This window comes from Aspergillus fijiensis, assembly GCF_003184825.1.
Source record: "Aspergillus fijiensis CBS 313.89 unplaced genomic scaffold BO72scaffold_27, whole genome shotgun sequence".
Taxonomy (NCBI): Eukaryota; Fungi; Ascomycota; class Eurotiomycetes; order Eurotiales; family Aspergillaceae; genus Aspergillus; species Aspergillus fijiensis.
Window position 1 is genome coordinate 401,222 of NW_024469003.1, and position 25,014 is coordinate 426,235.

The 25,014-nt window shown below is 52.9% G+C and overlaps 8 protein-coding genes across 8 annotated transcripts; 4 read left to right on the forward strand and 4 right to left on the reverse strand.

Annotated features, from left to right (window-relative positions):
- Positions 1-208: 208 nt before the first annotated feature.
- Positions 209-2,030, reverse strand: ste7 (MAP kinase kinase Ste7; the record flags this gene model as incomplete). Its single annotated transcript, XM_040948665.1, has 4 exons — positions 209-850; positions 907-1,444; positions 1,528-1,685; positions 1,743-2,030. The coding sequence occupies 4 exons, from the start codon at positions 2,028-2,030 to the stop codon at positions 209-211; spliced, it is 1,626 nt and encodes a 541-aa protein (XP_040800754.1).
- Positions 2,031-3,324: 1,294 nt separating this feature from the next.
- spt6 (chromatin-remodeling histone chaperone SPT6) lies at positions 3,325-8,403 on the forward strand. The gene is made up of 4 exons (XM_040942291.1): positions 3,325-3,800; positions 3,874-4,047; positions 4,115-7,766; positions 7,827-8,403. The coding sequence occupies exons 1-4, from the start codon at positions 3,624-3,626 to the stop codon at positions 8,075-8,077; spliced, it is 4,254 nt and encodes a 1,417-aa protein (XP_040800755.1). The 5' UTR covers positions 3,325-3,623; the 3' UTR covers positions 8,078-8,403.
- Positions 8,404-9,149: 746 nt separating this feature from the next.
- BO72DRAFT_430505 (oxysterol-binding protein related protein OSH3) lies at positions 9,150-12,240 on the forward strand (the record flags this gene model as incomplete). The annotated part of the gene is made up of 2 exons (XM_040943109.1): positions 9,150-9,213; positions 9,346-12,240. The coding sequence occupies exons 1-2, from the start codon at positions 9,178-9,180 to the stop codon at positions 12,238-12,240; spliced, it is 2,931 nt and encodes a 976-aa protein (XP_040800756.1). The 5' UTR covers positions 9,150-9,177.
- A 132-nt stretch (positions 12,241-12,372) lies between these two features.
- On the reverse strand, positions 12,373-14,728 carry BO72DRAFT_405597 (IFRD domain-containing protein). Its single transcript, XM_040942292.1, has 2 exons — positions 14,193-14,728; positions 12,373-14,035 (listed from the first exon to the last, which is right to left on the reverse strand). Exons 1-2 carry the CDS (start codon positions 14,384-14,386, stop codon positions 12,766-12,768), a joined length of 1,464 nt encoding a protein of 487 aa, XP_040800757.1. The 5' UTR covers positions 14,387-14,728; the 3' UTR covers positions 12,373-12,765.
- A 426-nt stretch (positions 14,729-15,154) lies between these two features.
- BO72DRAFT_477966 (exosome non-catalytic core subunit RRP4) lies at positions 15,155-18,487 on the reverse strand. The gene is made up of 5 exons (XM_040947468.1): positions 18,100-18,487; positions 17,921-18,037; positions 17,055-17,864; positions 16,295-16,516; positions 15,155-16,214 (listed from the first exon to the last, which is right to left on the reverse strand). The coding sequence occupies exons 1-5, from the start codon at positions 18,192-18,194 to the stop codon at positions 15,278-15,280; spliced, it is 2,181 nt and encodes a 726-aa protein (XP_040800758.1). The 5' UTR covers positions 18,195-18,487; the 3' UTR covers positions 15,155-15,277.
- On the forward strand, positions 18,473-20,104 carry BO72DRAFT_448731 (putative RNA binding protein Rnp24). Its single transcript, XM_040944856.1, has one exon. It carries the CDS (start codon positions 18,615-18,617, stop codon positions 19,719-19,721), a length of 1,107 nt encoding a protein of 368 aa, XP_040800759.1. The 5' UTR covers positions 18,473-18,614; the 3' UTR covers positions 19,722-20,104.
- A 984-nt stretch (positions 20,105-21,088) lies between these two features.
- Positions 21,089-21,479, reverse strand: BO72DRAFT_128750 (uncharacterized protein). Its single transcript, XM_040939077.1, has 2 exons — positions 21,425-21,479; positions 21,089-21,363 (listed from the first exon to the last, which is right to left on the reverse strand). Exon 2 carries the CDS (start codon positions 21,317-21,319, stop codon positions 21,140-21,142), a length of 180 nt encoding a protein of 59 aa, XP_040800760.1. The 5' UTR covers positions 21,320-21,363; positions 21,425-21,479; the 3' UTR covers positions 21,089-21,139.
- On the forward strand, positions 21,309-24,065 carry BO72DRAFT_128731 (uncharacterized protein). The gene is made up of 2 exons (XM_040939076.1): positions 21,309-22,225; positions 22,307-24,065. The coding sequence occupies exons 1-2, from the start codon at positions 21,579-21,581 to the stop codon at positions 23,700-23,702; spliced, it is 2,043 nt and encodes a 680-aa protein (XP_040800761.1). The 5' UTR covers positions 21,309-21,578; the 3' UTR covers positions 23,703-24,065.
- The last annotated feature ends 949 nt before the right edge of the window (positions 24,066-25,014 follow it).

A 25,014-nucleotide genomic window follows, 5' to 3' on the forward strand; every position in this document is an offset into this window, starting at 1 on the left:
ATCGAAGGGAAAAGGGTACATGTATGTATAGCTATGTATGTAGATAGAAGAAGAGATGCCAGGTTGATAAAAGAGGCTGGGGCAGTGGTGAAAGACAGAAGACATTGATGGCCAATGATGGAATTACGCCTTGATGATGCAAAGGGTGAGGAAGGGGAGCATGTTGGTATGAAGACAAAGAGACGTCCTGCATCAACGATGAATTCGTTTAGACAGCACCGGTCATATGATCGCCGCGCATAGACCGCTGCCAGGAACCACTGCCGCTGGAGCCCGAAGACGGACCGTTGTGCGGTGAGCGCACGGGGAGGGCAGCTGCCGACTGCAGCGGCATTCTCGATTTAGTGTTGTGGGAGCTCGCTGAGCGGGAGCTCATGGAATGCATGGGAGGTTCCAACCCCGGGGAAGGGCCACCCACGGGGGTGCGGGAAGGCCGTCGGCCAGAGCGATACTCCTCCTCTCGGTTCTCTAGCGACAGGTGTTCCAAAGATATGGGTGGAGAGCGAGTGGTTCGTCGGGGCCGGGGCGAGGGGTTGGCGGGAACGTAGTTGTGGGTGTAGTGTGCGGGCATGTCGTGACCCATGACGGGAATATCGCCGGACGAGGACGAGGGAGAGGCGTACTGCGGAGTGCGCGACGGTTTGCCAACGGGGGCTTTACTGCTAACAGGAGGCTTGACCGCGGGGCTGGCCTGGTGAGAGGAAGAAGAGAATTGCATGTCATCCTTGAGTGATTTGGGCGCCGGAGGGGCGAGGTATGACTTCCGGTTGTGTCGCTCCATCATACTGATGGCCCATTCCTGAAGATCTACTGGGGTCCGCTTAGCGGCCTGCAGGAATGCATCTTTGTCCTAGAATGACTATCAGTCTTGCGCACCATCTAAGCAACGATGGAGAGATGACATACATAAAGTTCCCGTGGTGTTGGTCGCTCCTCCGCCTTCTTCAGAAGACACTTGGCGACGAACTCGTGGAGGATGGGTGGGAAAGCGTCGCTTTTGGGCAGCTTCGGGGCAGGCTCGTGCACAATTTGCTGCAACAGATCCAGAATCCCCATTGGGCCAGCGCTGGCGCGATCGCCTGCCGCCGAGTCCGAGGCATCAAACGGGAAGCGCCCGACAGCCAGTTCCATTACCGTCAGTCCCACACTCCACACATCCGAGCGGACTGTATAAGCGCCTCCTTGGATTCGCTCAGGAGCCATGTAGGTCGAAGTGCCTACGAAGGTATCGGCAATAGAGTTGACAATTTCGGTAGCGACACCAAAATCGCACAGCTTGATGTTTCCGCGTGAGTTGACCGTGATGTTAGACGGCTTGATATCGCGATGCATGATTCGGTGGACTTCATAGAGATAGACGAGACCGGCCAACACCGACTCGGTGATCTTGCCAAGCACGTCTACCCGAACAGGACCGAAGTCTTTGGAAATTCGATCGAGTGAGCTATTGTTGTGTCAGCCAGTCAAACCATAAATGCGTTGGAAGGATACATTTGCGAAGAACTCCGCAGAAGACGCTCGACCTACCCGCAATCCATGTATTCCATGCATAGCACAATATCCCGAGCTTCATTCTGGAACGCTCCGTAGAAAGTCACGATGTTGGGAGAGTTGCAGTCATGGCCCACTTGGAGCTCTCGTAAAATCTGCTTCCTCACATTCTCCTTGGCATCGACACGAATGATCTAGCCCGTCTATCAGCATCGCCTAGTTTCATGTGCACTGGGTATCGAGAAGCATACCTTCCGGGCCATGACGACCTTGGTCGACGCATGCATGACCTTCGAGACTGTGCCACCATTACCCGCGCCTAACTCCTTCAAAGTAATGAGATCTTCACTCCGCAGGTCAAGTCGAAACTCCAGGCCAATCTCGAGGGTGTCGGTGCGGGTGGTTTCGGCGTTGCCGACAGCGCCGGAAGCTTGAGAATCACCATCGCTTGGGTTTGAGGCGGGTTTGGGAGCAGCGTTCAAGGCAAGTCCCTTGACATTCTTGCGCTTCAGGGTGCGTGCTTTGAACTGGTCGGCCATGGCGACTGATGACGGGGACCGGTGGGGGGGGGAGGAGAGGCGGGAGAATGAAGGCGGCGTGACGAGGCCGCCGTAATGAAGAGGATAAATAATGCTAGAGATCGCAGTAGAAGCGAAACTGTGTAATTAGGCAGACCGACAGTTGTGATTGAAAGTGGCTCGGACGGCGCTGCGACCCGGACAAGCGCCGAGCGTCTAAAGCCGGAAGAACAGGTGGGGAGAGGAGGGGGGGGGGGGGGGGGGGGGGGGGGGGGGGGGGGGGGCGTTCAGCTGGATGATCGGGGGTCGGTTACAAGATGCGGAACATTAGGGAGGTGCAATTTCACGGAGCAGAGATCAAAGGCGATGAATTATTATGATCAGCAGGGGGGTGTTGAGTAGGGAAACAAGAGATAAGGATTTGGCAGAGGAAGAGGAGGAGTAGAAGAGAAGGAGGATGAGGGGGGAGAAGAGTTGGTGGTGGTGGTGGTGAAAGAAGGAAACGGTGGTGGAAGGAAGTACTTTCTAGTCTAGTAACTTAGTAGTAGTAGTAGTAGTAGTAGTAGTAGTCCACTTCCTCCAAGCTAAACTGACAATAATAACATTAACCAAATAGCCAAATAGCCAAATAGCCAAATAGCCAAGTAAATAGGTTTAGTTATTTGGATCTATTATTCAATCCATTTATCTATCCGGACTGGTTCTACTTGGGCAGCAGCCTACTTATGCATCTTTCCTTTTAGTCTCTTTTCTTTGCTTTTCTTTTCTTTTCTTTTCTTTCTTTTTTTTTCTTTCTTTTTGTTTTTTGAAAAAAAAAAAAAACAGGATGACCTCTCGTTTCTTTTTTGTTATCATCCTATTTTCTTCTTAAAAGAAACAGGGAATAAAAATTTGATTTTTCTTTCTCAGTGCCTGGACAGTTGAAGGTAACTACTGTGCCTCCGGTACTACTACGGAGTAGTGAAACAGGGGGAGACTCACTCACTGGCGGGGTTCCGCCACACTAGTTTCTGTCTGGGAGTCGAACTCCATCTAAAACAAAGTCCATCCAGGTGGTAGGAGTAAAGTTAGAATGTCAAGAAAACCGAATTGTTCTGGTCTTCCCAAGAGATGAACTAACTGACTCTCGTAGTATTGTCATGTGACATGCTCGATCTATCAAACTGCACTCGGGGTAGTTGTGGAAGGCTGTATTGTGTCTATCACGTGCACCCGCCCCATCCTCCCATTCTCCCATTCCAGCCACATCTTCCTGAGCGGTGAAAGAGAAAGCCAGCCGCGCCACAGCAGCAGCCTCGTCTCTGCTTCTGCCCGTGTTGAATCAATCACTCGATTCCCAGTCCACCACTTCCCAGACCAGCTCCTCATTTACTTCACTCTCTTCCCCCCGTCTCACCCCTAAAATCTCTCTCTTGTCGGTTCTTTGTCTTCTTCTCTCGTGTTCCCCAGGGTTCGACCTTCCATTCAACTGTTTGTCAAGCTTCTGCTTCCATCCTTTTTGAGCATTCTCCCCGCAGCGGCCCATTTCAGCTTCCCTTTCTCCTCCATCTCTTGCAGATTGCAGGAAGTCGATTCACCTCCCAGCTCCCCAGACACGTAACACCGTAACACACTATGAGTGCACGCGACTTGGTTGAGGGGGAGGCGATGATCGATGACGATGAAAATGACGAGGATTTGGCCGACGACTATGATGGCGATGTCCGAGAGGGTGCTGGCACCAACAACAATCAATACGACTCCAGTGAAGAAGAGGAGGAGGACGACGATGATGAAGAGGCTGCCCGTGCAGTAAGTCCTTGGAAGAACTAACCTTGGCGCGAAATTCCTTGGCTCCTGCGTTGACTTTCGTTCTCCGTATTAGGTTCGTGAAGGATTCATTGTCGATGAGGATGAAGAATTAGAAGAGCGCGCCGAGCGCCGGCGGGAGAAGAGGAAACAAAGGGATCGTGAGCGCGAGGATGAACATTTGGATGAAGAAGATCTAGAGCTCATCGGTGAACTACCTCCGAGGTTCCAGTCTTCATCCGCAGCAGAGGTATGTCTGGCGCATCGTCATGGGCAAAACTCTTGTCGCGCGTACTAACAAAACCTGCTGGAATTAGCCCAAATTTAAGCGTCTTAAGCGTGGACACAAAGATCGCGATCTACGACAACCATCCCAGGGCATCGACGATATCTTTAATTCCGATGAGGATGAGGAGCCGGCCGGCGACTACGGACGATCCGGCCACCGGAGGCCCATGCACGACGAGATGGACGATTTTATCGAAGAGGATGTCTTCTCCGACGACGAAGTCCAGCGTGAACGCGAGGACTATGAGGTTGCCCGCACATCCAAGGGTGGTCTGGGGGTCACAGATGCGACTGGCCTGGATGAGAATGCGCTCGACGATATGCGCGCCGCCTTCGGAGACGGCAATGAGTACCTGTTTGCTCTCGAGATGGAGGAGCAAGAAGAAGAACAGGAAGAGGACGAGGAAAAGCATCTGGATCTCAAGGATGTTTTCGAACCATCGCAGCTGGCCGAGAAAATGTTGACTGAGGAGGATAACCAGATCCGGTTATTGGATGAGCCTGAACGCCACCAAATTGCCCGCAAGCCTTATCGCAATGTTGTCTTGACCGAGGATCAGTTCCGCGAGGAGGCAGCCTGGATCTCGAACCTGATGCTTCTTAAGAAGCGCATCGAGCCCGAGCTGCGTGAGCCCTTCCAACGGTCGGTCGCCAAGGTGCTCGAATTCCTTGTGACGGATGACTGGGAAGTTCCCTTCATCTTCCAGCATCGCAAAGACTACATGATTCACGCTGTGAAAGTTCCGGTCGATGGGGCAGACCTCGACGCCGATTCCTCGCAATACACCACTAAGGCTGAGAAGCTCCTGAACATGACCGACCTCTGGGAGATCTTCGATAATGATCTCAAGTTCAAAGCTTTGGTGGAGAAACGTACAACCATTCAAAAGTCCTATGATAACTTACAGAGTCTGTTCAACATCAACGATGAGATCGTGTTCGAGATGCTATCGACCGCCACTAGCATGGAAGAGTTACAGGATGTTCAGGACTACCTCCACTTTCAGTACGCGTCCCATTTGCGCGATTTGACCCTTGCCAATGGAGACAACATCGGGGAGACCCATCGCCGGAAAGCAACCAGCAAGACATTCTTTGAGCGCGTCCGGAACGGCAAGGCGTACGGTCTCGTCCGCGCATTCGGCATTACGGCCGATGCCTTCGCCCAGAATGCCCTCAAGGAAGGCCGGCGGCAATACACCGAGGATCCCGCCGAACGCCCGGAAGAGCTGGCAGATTCCTTTGTGGATAACGACTTCTCGAACTCCTCCCATGTGGTCAAGGCCGCCAAGACCATGTTCGCCGAGGAGATTGTCATGAGTCCAAAGATGCGCAAGGTAGTCAGGCAGGCGTATTATATGAGTGGTGTAGTGGACTGCTTCCGGACAGAGAAGGGCCTGCGGCGCATTGATGAGCAGCATCCTTACTACGAATTCAAATATCTCCGAAACCAACAACTGAGCGACATTGCCCGCCGGCCGGAGATGTACCTGCGCATGCTCAAGGCCGAAGAAGAGGGTCTGGTCGATGTCAAGGTTCGCTTTGAGAACTTTGACCACTTCCGGCAACGTCTATACGCAGACATTGAATCCGATAATTACAGCGAGCTGGCGGACGTATGGAACCGGACTCGACGCGACGTCTTAGATCTAGCGCTGGGCAAGTTGGAGCGGCTGATTAATCGCAGTGTGAAGGAGAACCTCCGTCAAGAGTGTGAGAACTCTGTGGCCAAGGAGTGCCGTGAAACCTTCTCATATCGGCTGGACCAGGCTCCTTACAAGCCCAAGGGAATGGTTCTGGGCACCGTGCCCCGCGTGCTGACCCTGTCTACCGGCTCCGGTGTGGTGGGACGGGAGCCCATTCACTGGGCCTATGTCGAAGAAGACGGTCGGGTGCTGGAGAACGGAAAGTTCGTGGATCTTTCGGTTGGAGACCGTGAGCGCAGTGTAGCCGATGGCAAAGATGTCGAAGCCTTTATCAGCCTGGTCAGTCGTCGCCGTCCGGATGTCATTGGTGTCTCCGGCAACACACCGGAAACGCGCCGCTTGTACAAGCTGTTGACCGAGCTGGTGGACAAGCGCAATCTTTGTGGCGCACCTTACACTGATGACCGGGACGAGACAGCCACTGACCCCTTGGAAGTGGTTATTGTCAACGACGAAGTGGCCCGTCTCTATCAACATAGTGAGCGCGCGAAGAAGGATCACCCTAGCTTCGGTCCCCTGACCCATTACTGCGTCGCTCTGGCCAAGTATCTGCAAAGTCCGCTCAAGGAATACGCCTCGCTCGGCCGTGACATTGTGTCAATCCAGTTCAAGCCTGGCCAGCAGCTGATCTCGCAAGACTTGCTGTTGAAGCAGTTGGAGACGGCACTGGTCGATATGGTCAACCTGGTGGGCGTTGACCTCAACGAAGCGGTGACGGATCCGGCAACAGCTAATTTGCTGCCCTACGTCTGTGGCTTGGGTCCGCGCAAGGCCGCCCATTTGTTGAAAATCGTAAACATGAACGGCGGCGTGGTGAACAACCGGGTCGAACTGTTGGGCGTGAATGCGCAGTATCCAGCCATGGGCGTCAAGGTTTGGAACAACTGCGCCAGTTTCCTGTACATTGACTTTGAGAATGCCGATCCCGATGCCGATCCCCTTGATAACACTCGTGTGCATCCGGAAGATTATGACATTGCACGCAAGATGGCGGCCGATGCATTGGAGCTGGACGAGGAAGATATCAAGGCAGAAACCGACGAGAACGGACCCGGAGCGATCGTGCGCAAGCTCTTCCGAGAGGAAGCGCAGGATCGTGTGAACGACCTGATCCTGGAGGAATATGCGGAGCAGTTAGAAAAGAACTTGAATCAGCGCAAGCGGGCGACGCTCGAAACGATTCGCGCCGAGTTACAGCAACCGTACGAAGAATTGCGGAAACAATACGTCTTCCTCAGCACTGATGATATTTTTACCATGCTGACGGGCGAGACAACCGAGACGCTTGCAGAGGGGATGGTGGTGCCTATCTCGATCAAGCGGGTGACCGATGACCACATTGACGGCAAGCTGGACTGCGGTATCGATGCGCTGGTGCCGGAATCGGAGCTGACTGATCGCTACGACATTCCTGTGCGAGCCCTGTATCAGCCGCATCAAACAGTGTCGGCGAAGATCTTGTTCCTAAACCGAAAGACATTCTCGTGTAATGTGTCGCTGCGCGAGGAACAGGTCAGCCGGCCGTCCCATCGGACACCGGGCGATCGGCTGCAGGGCGAATGGGACGACCGACAAGAGCATGAGGACCGAGAGGCTATGCAGGAGACGACTCAGAGTGGTGGCCGAACGATGCGTGTCATCAAGCATCCGTTGTTCCGGCCGTTCAACTCGACGCAGGCTGAGGAGTTCTTGGGATCTCAGGGCCGAGGTGACGTGGTTATTCGGCCCTCATCCAAAGGTCCAGATCATCTGGCCGTTACATGGAAGGTGGCGGATGGTGTTTTCCAGCACATCGATGTTCTCGAGCTGGATAAGGAGAACGAGTTCTCAGTGGGCCGAACGTTGAAGGTGGGCGGTCGCTACACGTACAGTGATCTGGACGACTTGATTTTCAACCATGTCAAGGCAATGGCCAAGAAGGTGGACGAGATGATGCTGCATGAAAAGTATCAGGACGGCACCCGGGATGCTACTTGTAAGTTTTACTGTTTTTTGTGCCTGTTCTCCTTCGTCTTGCTTACGCTCCCCTCCGCAGACTCCTGGCTGGAGACTTACACCAAGGCCAATCCGCGCCGGTCGGCCTACGCGTTCTGTCTAGACCCCAAGCATGCAGGCTACTTCTTTCTGTGCTTCAAGGCGGGTGAGAATGCTTCGACGCACAGCTGGCCAGTGAAGGTGATCCCTCAGGGATATGAGTTGCAGCGCAACCCTTATCCCGACATGCGGGCATTGTGCAATGGCTTCAAGCTGCTGTTTACCAACATGCAGGCGGGCAGGCGTCGTTAAGGAGAGGACTTCTTTGGTGTATACTTGTGTAATATTTGGGTTGGTAAATGCTTGGAAGGAAGGAAATTAGGGAGGATGGATTGTCGCTTCTTCTTCTTTTTCTTCTTCATCTCCCTCTTCGTCTTCAAACGTTTCTATTCTGATTCTCCCATTCTCGTGTAATTCATTCCAGTTTTCATTGGCATTGATCCCATTTTGTCGTATGAATCTTCTATTGTTGTCCTTGCATCAGGTTGCGGGAATGCATCATTGGTTTACTCACTTCTTGTGCTACTATGGGAATCTATACAGTACCGGGATGTATCTCGGAATAGGTCTTAATTGATTGGCATTGTATTGATGATTTTCTCATTAATTTTCTCTCTACCAAGATTCGGGGTTGTTTCTGTTTGCTTGTGACCGACCAGGCTGACCGACCGACCAACCGACCGACCGACCGGAGGGGGAGGGGACTCAAAAATGAGGAGATGAGAAGAAGTGTAGATAGAGAATAGAGGCAGTGGAGGCAGTAGAGGCAGTAGAGACAGTATAAAGCAGAGTCAGTCCAAGGTTGTTCTCGGCTGACCTGCCGCGTCTCTCAGAATCTCTGCTGTTTCGGGGAGCTTTTCCCCTTAAGTTGAACCCTTCCTTCCTTGTTCTTCTCGTCTCTTCCTCCACCTCCACCTTCTCATCTCCACCCTCACCTTCACCTTCACCTTCACCTTCACCACCTCCTCGTCAATCAGAACAATCCCCTCCCTCTTGAAATCAACTTTACTATACCTCCATCACTCAATGCTTCTCAATTCGACCTGAAACCTCTGGTCCGAGTGAGTGACCCTGTAACAAGGGAATCTCTCCTCCTGCTGACCACCCCTCGTGCAGCTGAGCCTCGCCCTCGATTCTCTTTGTCAGCCTTGTTTTGTTCTTAACCCCCCCCCCCCCCCCCAAAAAAGTCCCCCCAAGTCAACACTGGCTTCTCTCGCTTCTCTCCGTCATCAACATCTTCACCCCTAAATTATTCTTGACACGGCCAAATCTTCTTGCTTGTTCACCAGCCTCGATTGACCTGCCTACGGCCCCGGACCCCCCCCCCTCATCGTTGCTTCCCCGCACCCGTCATGGCTGCCATGGAGGAGTTGGAGATCCACAGCAAGGTAAGGGATGGATGACTGACGCGCTCGTGTCCCCCTATTCCCTTTGATCCCGAGTCGATCTTCGCCTTGCATCGGTATCTCCGCGCCGATCAGATCGTGCTGAGGCTGACCCCCAACTCTACTGCGTGCCAGTCCTACTTTGTCCGCTGGGTTGCTGTCAAAGCCTGTCACACTATCTCATGGAGCATCCAACCACATAAAAAATCCATCAACTTCGGTATCTTCAAACATCCTGGCAATTCCGCCCTCCTTGGGTCGAACACAAACCTCCCCGCGACCGCCGACACTCCCAGCTCCGAATCACCCGACCCGATCACCGCCAACACCGGCGGACGCGCCAATGGCTCCATAATTGAGCGCTTAACCGGCATTGGGCTGAAGCAAGTCCAGTGGCTTGGAAGATGTGAGGCCGAACGTATAGTCCGCGGCACCTATGATGTCCCTGCCAACGAGGGAGGTAACTACGGGCTTGTCTTCGACAATACATTCTCCAAGCAGATCTCCAAGACCGTGACCCTCGTCCTGCTCACCTACCCAACAGCTCTACCGCCACAGTCAGTCCCAGTGCCGCATGCAGCGAGTCAACCACAGCAGGGCACCGCTGATTCGGCAGCGATAACCGAGGCCGGAAAGCCCCTGCCAGCGCGCCGTCGGGGCAACAGCATGCTGCCCCCTCCGCCGCCGTCTCAACCCACTGAGATCGACTCGGCTCAAACCTATACGGGTTTGTTGCAGAAGCGAAGGCGGAAGCGCCACCAGGGATGGGCGCGCCGTTTTTTCTCGCTCGACTTCACCTCCTCTACCCTATCCTACTATCACGACCGGAACTCGTCCGCCCTGCGCGGCTCTATACCTCTCAACCTGGCCGCAGTTGCCTGCAACCAGCAGTCGCGCGAGATCTCGATTGATTCGGGTACGGAAGTCTGGCATCTTCGCGCTAGTAATGATCAAGAGTTCGCTGCCTGGAAGCGTGCTTTGGAACGGGCGTCCTCTTCCAAAAGCTCGGCCGAAGACCCCAACCACCCATCGGAGCCGCTGTTGCGGGTCCCTTCCCAGCGCGTACACGCCAACGCTGCCGATGAAAGAGATTGGGAGCAAGTGGAGAGTTTGGTTAGCAAGGTGTCCGGCACGCGTGATGCTGTCCGGCGCCTGGCTAAGGACACCGATCCAAAGTATCTAAGCCCGGACCGGCCCCGCGGCCGCTCTCCGAGCCCTCACCGTACCCCAACCGATATGAGTGGAGAAGAGCCCAATGATGGCCGAAGGCCGTTTTGGAGGCGCAAGAGCAGTGCCACCGTCCAGCCCACCGTTAAGCGCAGTACCACCATGAATTCCATGTCCTCCCAGCTGGCCATTCCGGGCGCCTTTGATTCGTCCTCGGTTCATGGCGATCGCAAGCCCGGCAGCATCACCAGTCACCCCGACCACATGGACGAGATCCACGAGCATCTGATGGCCGTCCTACGGGACCTAGACCACGTCGTCAGCGAATTCTCCAGTCTCATCGCCGAGACCAAGCATCGCCGTCGTCAGCCTGGCCGGTCGCTGCAGTCACGGCATAGCTTTGAATCCGATATGTCGCAAGAGTTCTTCGATGCTGTGGATGACGGCCATACCTCGGCCCTACTCACCATTCAGGGTGATACCAACAGCGAGGATGAAGATCCTCGCGGCGGGGAGATCAATGGCAACGCCATCCCCTCAACACTGGCCAAGGAAGACGTCGTCGCAGACGATGCACCCTCGGACAGTGATGATGATGAAACGATTCCAGAAGAGACAAGCGATAGCCATGACCAGTCATCGCCGCTGTTCCCGGTGCGGCCCAAATCGCTAACGCCATTGCCTCTGAAACCGGTGCCGCGGCGCGAGAATATCACTGCCCCAACAATAATGCCGCCGAGCCTCATCGGGTTCCTGCGCAAGAATGTTGGCAAGGATCTGTCTCAGATTTCTATGCCTGTTTCCTCCAATGAGCCTCTTTCTCTGCTGCAGCGTGCGGCCGAGGTCCTTGAGTACTCAACGCTACTTGACAAAGCTGCCAATGTCTCTGATCCAATGGAGCGGCTCGTATACGTGACTGCGTTTGCATTGTCGCCGTTATCAAGCAATCGTGTCCGGGAGCGCGCCATCCGTAAGCCCTTCAACCCTATGCTCGGCGAGACCTACGAATTGGTACGTGAGGATTTGGGATTTCGATTCATCGCCGAGAAAGTCTCCCACCGACCCGTCCAGCTCGCGTACCAGGCCGACGGCCCGGAATGGAGTCTAACGCAGTCCCCCATGCCCACCCAGAAATTCTGGGGGAAATCTGCCGAGATCGTGACAGAGGGTCGCATTCGCCTCACGCTTCATACCACTGGAGAACACTACAGCTGGGCTTCGGCAACCTCGTTCCTGCGCAACATTATTGCTGGTGAGAAGTACGTCGAACCGGTCGGCGAGACCACCGTCGTCAATGAGACGACCGGCCACAAGACAGTATCAACCTTCAAAGCCGGCGGTATGTTTTCCGGGCGCAGTGAAGAAGTTAGTACCAAGACCGTTGATGCTGGCGGCCGTGACCTTGGCCTCGGATTGACAGGCACATGGACGACCTCCCTTCAGCTCACCAAAAACGGTTCGCCAACTGGCACAGCAGTCTGGAATGCGGGCCCGCTCGTCCCCAATGCCCCTAAGCACTATGGCTTGACGGCGTTCGCGGCGAGCTTGAATGAAATAACCCCGATTGAGGCGGAACAGCTTCCGGCGACGGATTCACGGCTGCGACCGGATCAGCGCGCCCTCGAGGATGGGGATGTCGATCGTGCCGAGGAGTTGAAGGTTCAACTTGAGGAAGGGCAACGCGCCCGTCGCCGTGCGATGGAGTCGGCTGGCGAGCAGTGGACGCCGCGCTGGTTTGCACAGGTGGACAATGCGCCCGAGGGCGGTGAGGTTACATGGCGATTGAAGCCCGGAAAGGAGGGCTACTGGGAAGAAAGGGCCAAGAAAGCCTGGACTGGCGTGGTGCCGGTCTTTGAGGCCTAATGCCCCCGAAATCCCGAACCTTCTGGCCTCCATACATACATACACGATCTAATATCTCGGGTTCTGATTCTATGAAATAGACCCCTTGATCCGTTGTTTCCCCACCACGCTTACACTGTATGTGTACCTTTTCACAGGTTGAGCTAGCTAAAGTGCTCGTTTTTATTGATTCCCGGTAAATATGCTAGCTAGCCATATGTATTTTTGCAAGTCAAAGCAGACTATGCAAGGAAAAACCATAAACTAGAAGAACAATTCGCTCTGCATTTCCACACTGCGCATGGAACGAGTAACACAAGAAGCTGGGACAGGAATCTGAAGAATGCAAAGAAGTCAGGCACAAGAACCCGCCGATTAGGTCATCTACCGTAACTAGTTATATAAGGTTGTGTAGATGGCAAATATGATCAATCGAGATGCAGGGCAGATAAAAGGAATCTGAATCTTGCAAGAAAAAAAAAAGAAAAAAGAAAAGCATGTAATAGAGTAAAGGAAAAGGCGCATATCGCGAAGATCTAATTTTGACTAATATTCTTCATCGGAGTGATCATGGACAGCCCATCGGCGGTTATTCCGGGATTTGGCGGCGCGTTTCGCAGCGCTACGATCTGAGGAAGAGGCGAAGTTCATGCGTACCATCACGGGGAGATTATCGAGGACGGCACGGTTTCCCTGGAAGTAATGGGCGGCAAACCCACCCTGCAAGATGCGACGGAGCGAGTTCAGACGGATCCACTTCCACCACCGGTCAATGTTCATGACACCCTGGCTGCCGACCTTAACGGTCAACTTGCTGCCGTAACGCCGGTTCGTGTCTTGATCAATGGCGGTGTTATACATGGGCCCTCGCCGTGGGTTGGTAACGGTGGTTAAGATGGAGGTGAAGTTGCTGTGCAGGCTCTTCTTATCGCGTTTGCTGATGCGTTTGTTGTGGATCGTGGCCAACGACTGCAATTGCTGTTCGAGCTCGTGGGTGTTGTGGTAGGCATTGTAGCGCTTGATGAGCTTGGGGCCGCACCGCTCGCCGGGCGATAAGAAGGACTCTTCGTCGGAGTCAGCGTCATTGGAATGACCTTCCTCGTCTTCCTCGTCTTCGTCGTCTTCCTGCTCGGTATAGCTCTTTTCATAGAGGAGCGCAATATTCTCCCCAGCGGCGACTTGCACGCCCGAGTCGCCGCTGTCCAGCTGATCCATGAAGATTTGCACAGCATCCTCACTCTCACCTTCGAGATCGTCAATCTCTGTCGCGAGCATTCCCCATTCCTGCAACGCGGCCGTAACACTGTTGGCATCATCCGGGGCGTCAATAGACTGGCCATCGGAGGCCGCGATGTCGAGGAAGAAGGTCATCTGATCGAGGATGCCGTCTTCACCAGCACCACCGAACATAGTGCAAACACCAAGACAGTGGATGGCGGCGGCTTTGATCGAGGTCGAGGTGGAGTCCCGAATGCTGCGGGATAGGAGTGACTCGACATTCTCATAGATAGTGTTGTCAAAGGCCGTGATGGCCAAGAGCTCGAGGGCGCGCAGAGCTAGTGTTGTCTCGCGCACGCTGGACTCGAACTTGACACTGCGGCAGAAGGCCGCCAGCAGATCAGAGACCTGGCTACGAATGTGATCCTCGACGTAATGGGACTTGGCCAGGCGACAGAACGCGGCGTAGGCCTCCTCGCGACTTAGGATACTGCTACGCTTGCGGTCGAGGATGTCAGCAACGACATCGTCGAGTTCCTGCGTCCAGTTGTTGGTGTCCTGATCGGGATCTTCAGTGAGGTCATCCAACGAGCCAATGCTATAACGTCCGAATCAGCATTAGTCAGGCCAAGAAATTTCGAAAAGTTGACGATGATGTCATCCCGGGGAAGCGGGCGGCGCATAGAGCACACAGAATAGGGTAGGAAGGATAAAGAATAACCGGTAGAAAGGGAAAAAGAGGAAAAAGAGCTCACCTCAAAGCAGTGGTCTCATCGCTTAGGTTTCCTGCATCTTCTTCATCCGAGCCATAGCGACTGGTCGGCCGCGACGAAGGACGAGAGTTTTGGGCGGAGGCGGTGCGCGATGTGCGGCGCGAGCCTTCACGAGAGGCGGCCTTGCGAGAGATCGTCTTGCCGCTCTCCAACACCTGACGACGTAAGTCTGGCATGGTGATAATTGTAGTTGGCAGAGCAGATATGTGAAGAGAATGACCGCTGTGGCAAATCAAGGGGGAAATGGTTGGTCTTTTTTTTTCTTTCTCCCCTGTGCTTGTTTGGACCCTGACAGGCGGGTTATATAGCCTTAGGTTTGGAGAATGGGTCGAGAAGTAAGGGTTGTCTGGTGAGAATGGAGAGGGTGAGGGAAAGAAGCTATGCTAGAGGTATAGAAGATGTCGATTGTAAAAAGATTTCTTCGGAGACAAATGACATGGTAAGTTTGAGAAGGAGAGATTCTTCTTCGATTGAAGGAAGAAAAGAGAGAGAGAGAAAGAAGTGGATTAGAGGAGAAGAAGAAAGAGAAGAAGAAAAGAAATCCGAAGAGGACGGAGAAAGTCAGTCAAGTCAACTGGTGAGTGAGTGGTTCCCGCCCTCGGCCCTATTTGTGTACCGTACCGTATCGTATCGTATATTACAGTACAGACAGTCTCCCAAGTTCTTTGCTGACCATTCATTTGTTTGTTATTTGCCCTTTTGCATGAAGCATGTGGCATGTGGTTTCGTGAATCTACGGAGCTATTCTCACCCTTCCAATTGTCCTCTATCTCTCTCTCTCTCTGTTAAGAAGACTGCCAATCAATGCCCGGTCTATCACCACGTGATGCGGGGTTAGGCCTTATCGCTGGGAGGCAATCATTTTTCCTGGAACAATACATACCCATACAACTATTCATAGTTAATCATACTGAGGTTCAAAGTTATTGCTGACTGTATCTTATCTTGCAAGACGAAAGAAAAGAAGGAGATCCAGTAGAAGAAGGGAGTGAGGGGTATCTTAACATCTTATCAAGAGTAATCGTAGTCATCTATGTATACAAAAAAGAAATTACCCTCAAACACCCTTATTTCCGTTGCAAGACCAACTCAAGGACACGCTGCGCTTTGCTGCCCTCCAGGTATTCTCTTCCCTCTCGGCGCCGGTCATCTTCGTCCTCGTCATCGCCCAGTTCCAGATCCACTTGAAGACTGGCCTCATATGCGCTCATTACTGTCTCCTCATCCACCCGGATACCTCCATTTACCAACACTCGGATGCACTGCGCCAACCGGGCGATCTCGCGTCTCGTCTGTGGCGGAATCTCGTCGTTCTGACTGGAGTAGATCGAGCTCGACACCATTTCTTCCATACGCGTGATCGAAACGTTTTCTGTCGTCGACGAGGCCGCCGTTGCGCCGTCTGCGTGCTTCGAGATCCAGATATAGCCGTTCACCCCCAGAATTACATCGACATCTCCGCCCCCATTGGCTGTGCTGACGGTCCAAACCTGCCTCCGTGATCGAACCACACCGCCGACTGCGCCCGTCGCAGCTGCCGCGCTTCCTACACCACCCTTGACAGTCGAGCTAGATGCGCCACTGCCGCCCGTGCCCGTCACAGCGAGGAACACGCCATTCCTCAGTTTCCCGTACTTCAGAGACCGCGTGTGAAGCGAAGCGCCTCCATCCGAATGTACACTTTGGACCTCAGCCACGACCAAGTCTCCTTCGCTGAAGAACGTTCGGATCTGCAGTTCGTCGGCGCTTGTGCGGCGGCGGAGGATACCTCCCGGTAGGTTGATTGCCGAGAGAGGCAGTTGAGCGAGTAATGGAGCGGCGACATCGACTTTCCACCGGCGGGACTGTACTTCGACAATGCGCCCTACCACCAGGTCACCAATCTCTGGAGTGTATCGTGCACGGAGGGGCTGGACGGAAAGCAGCTTGTTGGTCTTTTGCACAGTACCGGCAACAGTGGCGATGATTGAAGTTGATAGCGGGTTTGTATAGGTACCATGACCTCTGCGCCGCGGGGTGGAACAAGATGCATTAGCCATGGTGGTCAAAAAAGAAGAGATGACTGTTGTTGCAGGATTACGAACCTCATCCATTGCGGATCATCAGTGACAACCTCACCCGGTGTCAAAACTCCGGCGACGATATTGGTGCCTTCAACCAACCGTTGACGCTTGTTGGGTCTGGATGAACTGCCTGCCGCCAATTCTACGCCGCCATCCGAATCGACGGACATGGCATCTGAGTCGGAGTCGAAACTGGGCAGGTCAACATCTTCCACCACCGGGGGGAGAATTGTAATAGCCATGCTTGAAAGGTTATCGAGTAGCAAATAATCAATGATGTAGATGGTAAGGTAAATTTTCTCCAATTGGGTCGGACGAGAAATGCTGGGAGGTGGTTACATTCGTTGCTCTCTCGTCGGTCATTCTGCGAAGACTTTCCGGACCGGGAACAAACCAGACAAACTTCTGGTGGAGATTCACGTGAATCTTGCTACTTTAGCATTCACTCCAAGTATAGCCTACCACAACCCTTTCCATTAATGAAATATTTCTATTCTGGCTCTTTGCTTTTTTGTAAACACAAAAGGACTACAAACATTGGTTGACTACGTGAGATAGAAGCTTAGTCGCCAGAGGAGATGTCAGTTTTGCATAACGTTTTATCGAAGTGCAGGCTTGATTAGAGTACAAAACCGACCAACATAAGATCCTCTATAACTACTATACATAGAAGTATCACCCGAGTCCTGAGTCCCAGTCCGATACTGCCGGCCATTCCTCCCCCCCTAGAAAAATGACGCTAGATGAGATACTGTGGGCTCAAGCATTTATGCCCGAGGACCGCTTCGATGTCCGCTTCGCAGGAGTAGAACCATCATCGTCCTTGTCCTTCTTCTTCCGGCTTGGACGACTGCTGCCACCCTTAGGCCGATATCCACTGTCTTCATCCCGCTTACGTTTTCCCTTGGCACCTCCAGTGGTCGATGCAGTCTCCATATAAGAGCCATCGTCATCATACATGTCGTCGTCCTTTCGAGCCTGGGCCGTGGCTCTCTTAGACGCACGCGAGGGCCGAGAGCCAGACTTCTCGGAAGCGTTCTCGTTGTCTTGAAGGAAAATCTGGGGCTGATTTCGGCGAAGCCAGTTATGCACGGATATCGGTATACGTAAATTGGCATCCCGCGTACGTTCGACGAGGGTTGATTTACTCGGCATAGACACCAGCTGCTCGATGGCACTCTCATCGCCCAGTTTGGCATCCAACGCCAGGTAGTACTCGGTCTCATGCTCAGGAGTCAGGAATCCAAGCTCGTGGGCGGGATAATGATCCTCAGCTTGATTGTCGGACAAAGGTGCAGAATGGGGCACCTGTGTTAGGGACGTGTACTGTAGGCGCGGTGCAAACGCTTTGCTTCGCCGAACGTCGTCCTCCAGTTCACGATAGGCATGAGCATTCATCCGACCAGCAGCCATACGACCTTTGGCATCCTTTAGCATGGATCCCGCGATGGCGGGATCATTGTAGGAGGCTGGAATATCTCGATCGGGAGGTGGCAGGAAGGTCTCATCTCCTGGCGCACTCAAGTCGTATCGTAGACTGGGAGACACGTGGAGGCTGTCGTTGAATTCAAGCAGAACCTCTAGAAGTTGACTGTAGCACTGTCAGTATCGATGGAAATCAACCAGGCGAGGGCGATGAATGCATACTCATTCTGTTCCTGGATTCTCTTAGAAAGATCCTCGATGCGCAATCCTTCGCGAATGAGCGCCTCGCTTTCCCCCATCTGCATTTCGAACTTCATTTTGAGCTTCGCAAACTTCTTTCTGATTGGCGATCATGATTAGCTAGTGGCCTAAGGACCATGCTGCTATAGAACTATGCTCACTTGAAAGACTTGTAGGACTGCCGAGTAGGGGCGCCGACGGAGGCATCCGGCAGACTTTCAGCCACCGATCTTGTCTCGTCAAGTGTTTGGGACATGACGAACACGCAGCACAATTGAAAATGAAGAGTGGATTTAATTCTTTTCCCCTTTCCTGTTGTTGGAAGGGTTGAGGCGTTCTAGAATTAGGAGGCTAGGGAAACTGATTAAGGGAGGAGTGAGATTCAACTTATGTGAGTGTTTGACACTGGGGTCACTCCCTTTACAGGACCGGCGAATCGGGCTGGAAGGATTCCGCCAAGCCCAGACCCAGAGTTGATAAGGCGGAGTGTTTCTGCCCGCCGCAAAGAAAAGCGATAGGGAATGGAGAAAAAAAATTATCTCCGACTGCGACAAGAGCTATTCACGCATACTTCTCATTCTTTGTTGTGAGAACTCTTCATAATTCTTGATTGCGACCTTCAAATTCACTTATACGGCATAGTTCTGTCAGGTCCCAAATTTGTGCAATCATAGTCATGGCTAGCATTGGGGAAGGAACCCAAAAGAAGCGCAAGCTCACAGACGTTGAAGAGATCGAGATCGACGTCTCTGCCCCTGAGCCGCCATCGAAGAAAGCTTTGCGTAAAGCGAAGAAAGCAGCCACTGCAAAGCCCTCCGAGTCTACCACAGAGACTGAAGCGGTGGCCGCTGTCGAAAAACCTACTACTGCCCCCCAAAAGCGTTCAGATCACGGTGTCTGGATTGGAAATCTTGCCTTTTCTGTCACGAAGGATGATCTGCGCACCTTCTTGACGAGCAACTGCTCCTTCGCGGACACGACCATTACACGCATACATATGCCCAAGGGCGCGGAAAAGTTCGGAAAATCCCAGAACAAGGGCTTCGCTTATGTCGACTTCTCCACTCAGAAGGCGGCCGAAGAGGCAATTGGCCTCAGTGAGCAGCTCCTAACGGGTCGTCGCGTGCTTATCAAGGATGCAAAGAGCTTTGCTGGAAGGCCAGATAAGCCCAAGGAAGACGGTCAAACGGGCTCTGCAGCACCCGGTCATGCCCCCTCCAAACGCATATTTGTCGGCAACCTCGGCTTTGACGCCACCAAAGAATCCATTGAGGAACATTTCGCTCAATGCGGTACTGTGGCTAACGTACATGTGGCGACCTTCCAGGACTCCGGCAAATGCAAGGGTTACGCTTGGGTGGTGTTTGAGGATCTTGCCGCAGCTGAAGCAGCGGTGAAGGGCTATGTGCTAGTGAAAGAGGATGATGAGGAGGAAGACGACTCCGAACCAGAAGAGCGCAAAAAGCCCAGGAAGCCCCGGCAGAGAAAGATTTGGGTGAACTTCCTTCTGGGACGGCGGCTGCGTATGGAGTTCGCCGAAGACGCCACTACTCGCTACAAGAAACGGTTCGGAAAGGACGGCGAGGGCAAGAGAAATAACAACTCAGAGACCGGCGATGCCGAGGCCGGAGAATTCGAATCCACCGAAGAGCAGCCTCGCCAAGCACGACCTCCTAGAGCCAAGCAAGCGAAGCCCGAATATACAAGATACGACCAGGACACAGTGCAGAAGCTTAGTGGTGCCATTGTTGAATCCCAGGGCAAGAAGACCACCTTCGATTAAAGGTGATCAGTAAAGCGATGAGAGCAAACAAGTAGACGACAGACAGGCTTTGAAAGCCGGGCGTTCGCCTAAAAATGAAAAACAATACTGGAGGGAGACCCTCAACTGTGTACTCTGGCCGTTGATTGTCATCGATAACGCGCGAGATTGTGAGCTGGTCAAGCCTTGCATGGTACGAGAGTCGCTTGTCGCTTGGTCTGAATTGCACGGGGAAGGAGGTATTTCCTCGACTCCATGCATTGGACTAATACTCCACCGTTTCCGCTGGTACGCATAAGTACCGTGTATGTATATAGACTTGTAGCAGAATGGAAGGGGAAGAAGGGTGTGGATCCAAGGCAGTTTGCAGGACGACGGGAGTTATACCCTTACGATGATTTCGGAATGAAAATGATTGATTAGCTTCGTATCAAAGAATCAGCTGATCATTGCAATCATTGTCATTTATATCACAAATCCATCAGATTTGGTCGGTCGAAGACCATCAATCTCTCGCATCTAATTATCAGACTAGTTGGTCAATTGAATTCTGACTAATTGGGACGTAAACGAGTTGAGATTAACGCAGGAGAAGCTTGGGTACCTGTTAGTTATATACACATAGTAGTTAGTTAGTTACACCTGCCAAGGCGTTAGTCAGCAGTATTAGTTAACTATCCACATCCACCACTGACCAACGATGATGATGATGATGATGATGATGATGATGATGATTCTTTTCTCAATTTGAGGATGTGTACAAGGTACAGTGTGTGCATGTGGATGTGGGATGTTGGAATTGAGATGCGTATGGATGTATAGCCCACTCCAAATTCAATTTACATACGTATGTTTCCGAAGCTGCTGCCAGGACCCTCATAGAAAGGGGTCCTCTATATGTGCTCGAGCTGGAGGGTATGGACATTCCTGGACATTCAAGTGGGAGTGGGCTTGAAACAGACCAAACAGTTCCACTGGTTGGAAGTCTGGATGGACTATGGGGAACTCGGGAGTTGCGACCGCGCGTCGATCAAGTCGCTGTGGTTCGTTCCTGGTTTTGGTCAGTTCTTTTACTGAGCTCGGATTGATTACCTACAGTGTACGGAGACTACCTAGTATCACTCTACCAGGTACTTCCAATAAGTTAGTAAATTTCATTACCTTCAACTAAATACCACTAATCTCAAGTACTCCGTACTCGTTCTAGAATCGCTGAGGTGGTCGTGGAGGGCACTAAACCGGATTGAGCTGGTTGACATCGAAAGAGATGTCATGGCTCTCTCAGGGCTCCGTCTCTCGCAATGCTCAAAACCACCAACTCCTCCCACCCCCAACTGAATTGAACTGAACTAACCACTCCAACTAACTTAAGAGGTGCTGTTGTTGCTTTTCCTTTTCCCTCAATCTTTCCTTCGCCCTCTTTTTAGAGGTGCAGTATTCTATCTTTTTCTTGCTCCTCGATTACTTCGTTTTTCTTTTTCCTTCCTCTTCTTGTTCTTCATCAGCATCTTCTTCTTCTGCTTCTTCTTCTTCCTTCCTCCTCCTCCCCCCCCCACCAACTTCTTACTTTCTTCTCCCCGTTCTTCCCCCTCCCCCCCTCCCCTTCTTCTCACATGCATGTCACTACTTTCTTCTTCCTGGTCCCCGTTCTGTTTGCCTTGACCTCTGTCCTCCCACCCGCCGCCGACCACCATTAGCCACAACCAACCGACCAGCCGACCAACCACCATCCTCATCACCACCACCACCAGCAAACACCTGCTCCTGGAAGCCGTCAGTGCACTTCGATCATTTCTTATAATTCGTCTCGTTTGCCTACACCGCAATCATCCTCGATCATTATAGCTACCCTCTTTCGATTCATTTGACTTCGTCTAGATGGCCCCACGACGGCACAACATCGGTGCTAGCCGCCGAAGGAGAAGAGACGAGGAAGGCGAAGATGAGGGCTCACTCGACGGTGATCTGGAGGATGACTCTCTCAGCGAAGGCTCTGTTATCAGCCACCAAGATGATGAAGACGCCGATGGAGAAGGTAGTGATGAAAGCGACGACGAGCTGCAAACATCTTCGCACACTCATGCTTCACGACTCAATGGCCGAAGGCCAGAAGTAAACCAGAAACCGGGGCGCCGTCATTCGACATCTCCGAGCAAACGGCTTCTCGCTAGCACGATGTCAGATACAGAGGCTATGATGAATGGCATGAAACTATCGGAAGACACCACCCGGGAGGCGGAGATCCATTTTGATGACTTGAAAGGGGAGATTGGCCCTCTAACGGGAAGGACCCCATCGGCACCACCATCGGAACCGAGAAGGGAGACCATTACAGAGAAGAAACGCCGGGAGCAGGAGAGGACCATAACCAAGGAGAAGGATGAGAACCCTGCTTTGGTGCCCACCCGAGGGAGCTTCTTCCTTCACGATAAGCGTTCTATCGACACTGTGACGAATGGCCACAAGGCTTCCACGAAATCGAAGTCCAGGCCATATGGACTTATTGTGGACGGTAATGTGCGCAGGTGCGTCAAGATCCAGGCCCCGATCTCGTAGAGCCGGTCGCTTCTACGTGTCAGCCCATAACACCAGCTAACCTGCTGTAGACACAACGTCAAGTCGGATGCAAGCGAAGGGCAGTGGACGCATGATCTCCACGATACCGTCGCTGGAGACCGTCCAGCGACAGCCAAGGCCCCAACCGTGTCAACAGGGTTCTCGAACTACCCCCAGCGACCTGTTCCCACGGCTCCCAGGTCATCCCCGCCTAATCGGTCTTTTTCGAGCACTACGTTGATCGGGAACGTGCCGGTGGTGGTCCTCTTACCAGGTATGGAACAGCCTATATCCTATCCAGCAGTCACAAAAAAGCAACACACTCGGCTCCCTCAGCATCGCCCTCCGCTACGTCGCGATAAACCTGTCCGGATCTCGCTTCCGGGCCAACCTCCTCGATATATTTTTCCCGCCATAGAGCGGTCCTTCATCTTCATCCCCCGGGCTCTGCGCCCGAATCAGCAGGCTTTTCGCGGACGTCGTGGCGGTTTTATGACAGGGCGACGCCCCAGCATCTATGCAACTTCGACGTACGCCCCTAGTGTCAGTATCAGCCGACGATCATCCTTGGGCAAGCCGCCCTCACAGGAGGGATGGCACTCGCCGGCCGGCTCGGTTTTCTCACGGCCTACCATCATTACCACTGAAAATGGAAAGCCAGTCGTCCGCCTACCTCCTCCCCGACCGCCTTTGGGAATCCCGCAGGTTCCTGCTGGTCCAGTAGTCGCCTCGTCGGCAATTCCGCCCCCTATGTCTTCTTTACCGCAGCCCCCCGCGTACCGTGAGAGCCGCCCGGCTCCCATTCCGATGCATCAGCCTCGTCCTCAGAAGGCCGTTTCAGTTGCCGACATCGAGATGCCGGCAGCCTTTCCCTTCCACACGCCCCAGCCCCAACAGGAGCAGCCTTTCCATCACCAGGTGCCGATGCCTGCCAACGGACCCGTCTATGGTCCCGAGGCCTCTGCCCACGCACCTGCTGCTCACACGTCTGCAACGCCTGTGTCCCACATTCCCGACCGCGCGATCCATGCGCAGCCGTTCCAACCATACGGATTTCAGCAGCCTCAGGTGTTCTATCCTGCATCATACCCGGCGGCTGCCGTCTATTACCCGAGTTCGGGTACAGACTATTCCACTTTCAACGCGGCAAGTGCTCCAGGAGCCTCCGCGCCGGCCTTCCCGCAGGGACAACATGGGGCTCCCTACACGATGCCGGCGGCGCCTTCGTCGGGTGAACAAGCGTCGCAGCCAGGAATGGTTGCCCATGAAGCTGGCGGGACGGTCTACTTCTATGATCCCAACCAGATGTATCCCAACTCGTCATACGGAATACACAATGCTCCCGCGCCTGGTGGAGTGGTTGGTATGGGTGGGATGTTAACACCGCCAGGCGCAACTTACTATTACGCCCAGTCCCAGGGCGGTGTCTACTATGCCTCGCAGTGATTGGCCCACTGGAGGCTTCACTTCTCGATTTCCGTCTCTTTTCTCTTCTCTTCTCTTCTCTTCTCTTCGTCTATCTTCTTAAAATCCCTTCCATACTACCGACTCTAAAATCTCTGACCTCCCCTCCATGATGACCATTTTTCTTCTCTATTCTTTTTCTATATTCCCTCATATTTTCATTCTCACGGAAACGCACCGATTTTTGACATGTCTTCGAAAACGTGATGATGTCTCTTTTCTGCCACGGCTCTTCTTGATGTGACCTATGCTCACTCTTCCAGTTTTATCTTTCTGTGGTATAGGCTCGCCGAGCATGTTTATGCTGTTCGGGCTGTCTTTCAGTTGTGGTTAGATTAGGCTTTTCTGCATTACTAGCGACTCTTGTGATCTCCCCGCCTCGTCATTCGCCCTTGAATTTCCCCATCACTCTATAGCTGTTGCCGTTTCTCCCGTCGGTGTCTTCTTGTCTATTTCTATCTCTTATTCTTTTTTACTTCTTTTTTGTTTCATGGTTGTGTTTCCGGGTGATGTGTCCGCCAGTAGTTGCTTTGCTGCGGGACACCACCAGTCCTCCCGGTGTACGGATACCATTTTTGTTCCATGTACGCACGCGGTGAATCAATGACCATGGCCCTTATTTTTCGTGACTTCGTTGCATGTCCAGTTTCCATGGTCTTTATAATGAATGTACTGAATGATACTCACTACTCTCGTTGGTGTTGATGCCTATTCGTAGCGATGAGAAAGACTCAGCTGGTCTGATCGGCGGCCAAGCTTGTTCGGTGGGTGCCTGTCAGTTGAGAGGGGAAAAGTGGCAAGCTCTCGGCGCCGACAGCCAAGAGCCAAGACGTTGTCAGGGAGTGTCCTTCGTATACTAGCTTTTTGTGAGTCGCATGATGCAAGAAGTATCCAGAGCGAAGATTCAAAAAGGAACGGCAAGAGGATGTGAGAGATATGGAGCAATAGGGATGGATGCATTACTGCATCACTTTTTTCAGTTCAATGGTGAATTTAGGACCGACCATAGCATCGCATAGCAGGCATTATTGCACAATTGCTAGGTGATCCCCAGCAGGCGATCTGATGGTGACGTCAGCACTGGCTGTCAAAACGGGCTCGGAAGACAGGATCTACCACTAAGTGGCAGCACCCTGAGCAACAGCAGTACTGTCCCCTCTTCCTCCCGGTCAGTATGAAATCATACTGCACTAGAGGGGTGGACAAGAAGAACCGGGGAATTCCAAAATTAGACCCGATGAGATGTCACTCAGCAATGCCTCATAATTCTGCAGGCATCGGATCCACCGGCGGG

Bases quoted from the DNA above. Each gene is read 5' to 3' on its own strand.
- BO72DRAFT_128731 (XM_040939076.1), top strand. From the start codon at position 21,579: ATGGCCCCACGACGGCACAACATCGGTGCTAGCCGCCGAAGGAGAAGA. The intron at 22,226-22,306 runs GTGCGTCAAGAT...AACCTGCTGTAG, and splicing joins GTGGACGGTAATGTGCGCAG to ACACAACGTCAAGTCGGATG.
- BO72DRAFT_405597 (XM_040942292.1), bottom strand. From the start codon at position 14,386: ATGCCAGACTTACGTCGTCAGGTGTTGGAGAGCGGCAAGACGATCTCT. The intron at 14,036-14,192 runs GTGAGCTCTTTT...CGGACGTTATAG, and splicing joins GATGAGACCACTGCTTTGAG to CATTGGCTCGTTGGATGACC.
- BO72DRAFT_477966 (XM_040947468.1), bottom strand. From the start codon at position 18,194: ATGTCCCAAACACTTGACGAGACAAGATCGGTGGCTGAAAGTCTGCCG. The intron at 18,038-18,099 runs GTGAGCATAGTT...ATCGCCAATCAG, and splicing joins CAGTCCTACAAGTCTTTCAA to AAAGAAGTTTGCGAAGCTCA. The intron at 17,865-17,920 runs GTATGCATTCAT...ACAGTGCTACAG, and splicing joins AGAATCCAGGAACAGAATGA to TCAACTTCTAGAGGTTCTGC.
- BO72DRAFT_128750 (XM_040939077.1), bottom strand. From the start codon at position 21,319: ATGCATGTGAGAAGAAGGGGAGGGGGGGAGGGGGAAGAACGGGGAGAA.
- spt6 (XM_040942291.1), top strand. From the start codon at position 3,624: ATGAGTGCACGCGACTTGGTTGAGGGGGAGGCGATGATCGATGACGAT. The intron at 3,801-3,873 runs GTAAGTCCTTGG...TCTCCGTATTAG, and splicing joins ATGAAGAGGCTGCCCGTGCA to GTTCGTGAAGGATTCATTGT. The intron at 7,767-7,826 runs GTAAGTTTTACT...TCCCCTCCGCAG, and splicing joins CGGCACCCGGGATGCTACTT to ACTCCTGGCTGGAGACTTAC.
- BO72DRAFT_448731 (XM_040944856.1), top strand. From the start codon at position 18,615: ATGGCTAGCATTGGGGAAGGAACCCAAAAGAAGCGCAAGCTCACAGAC.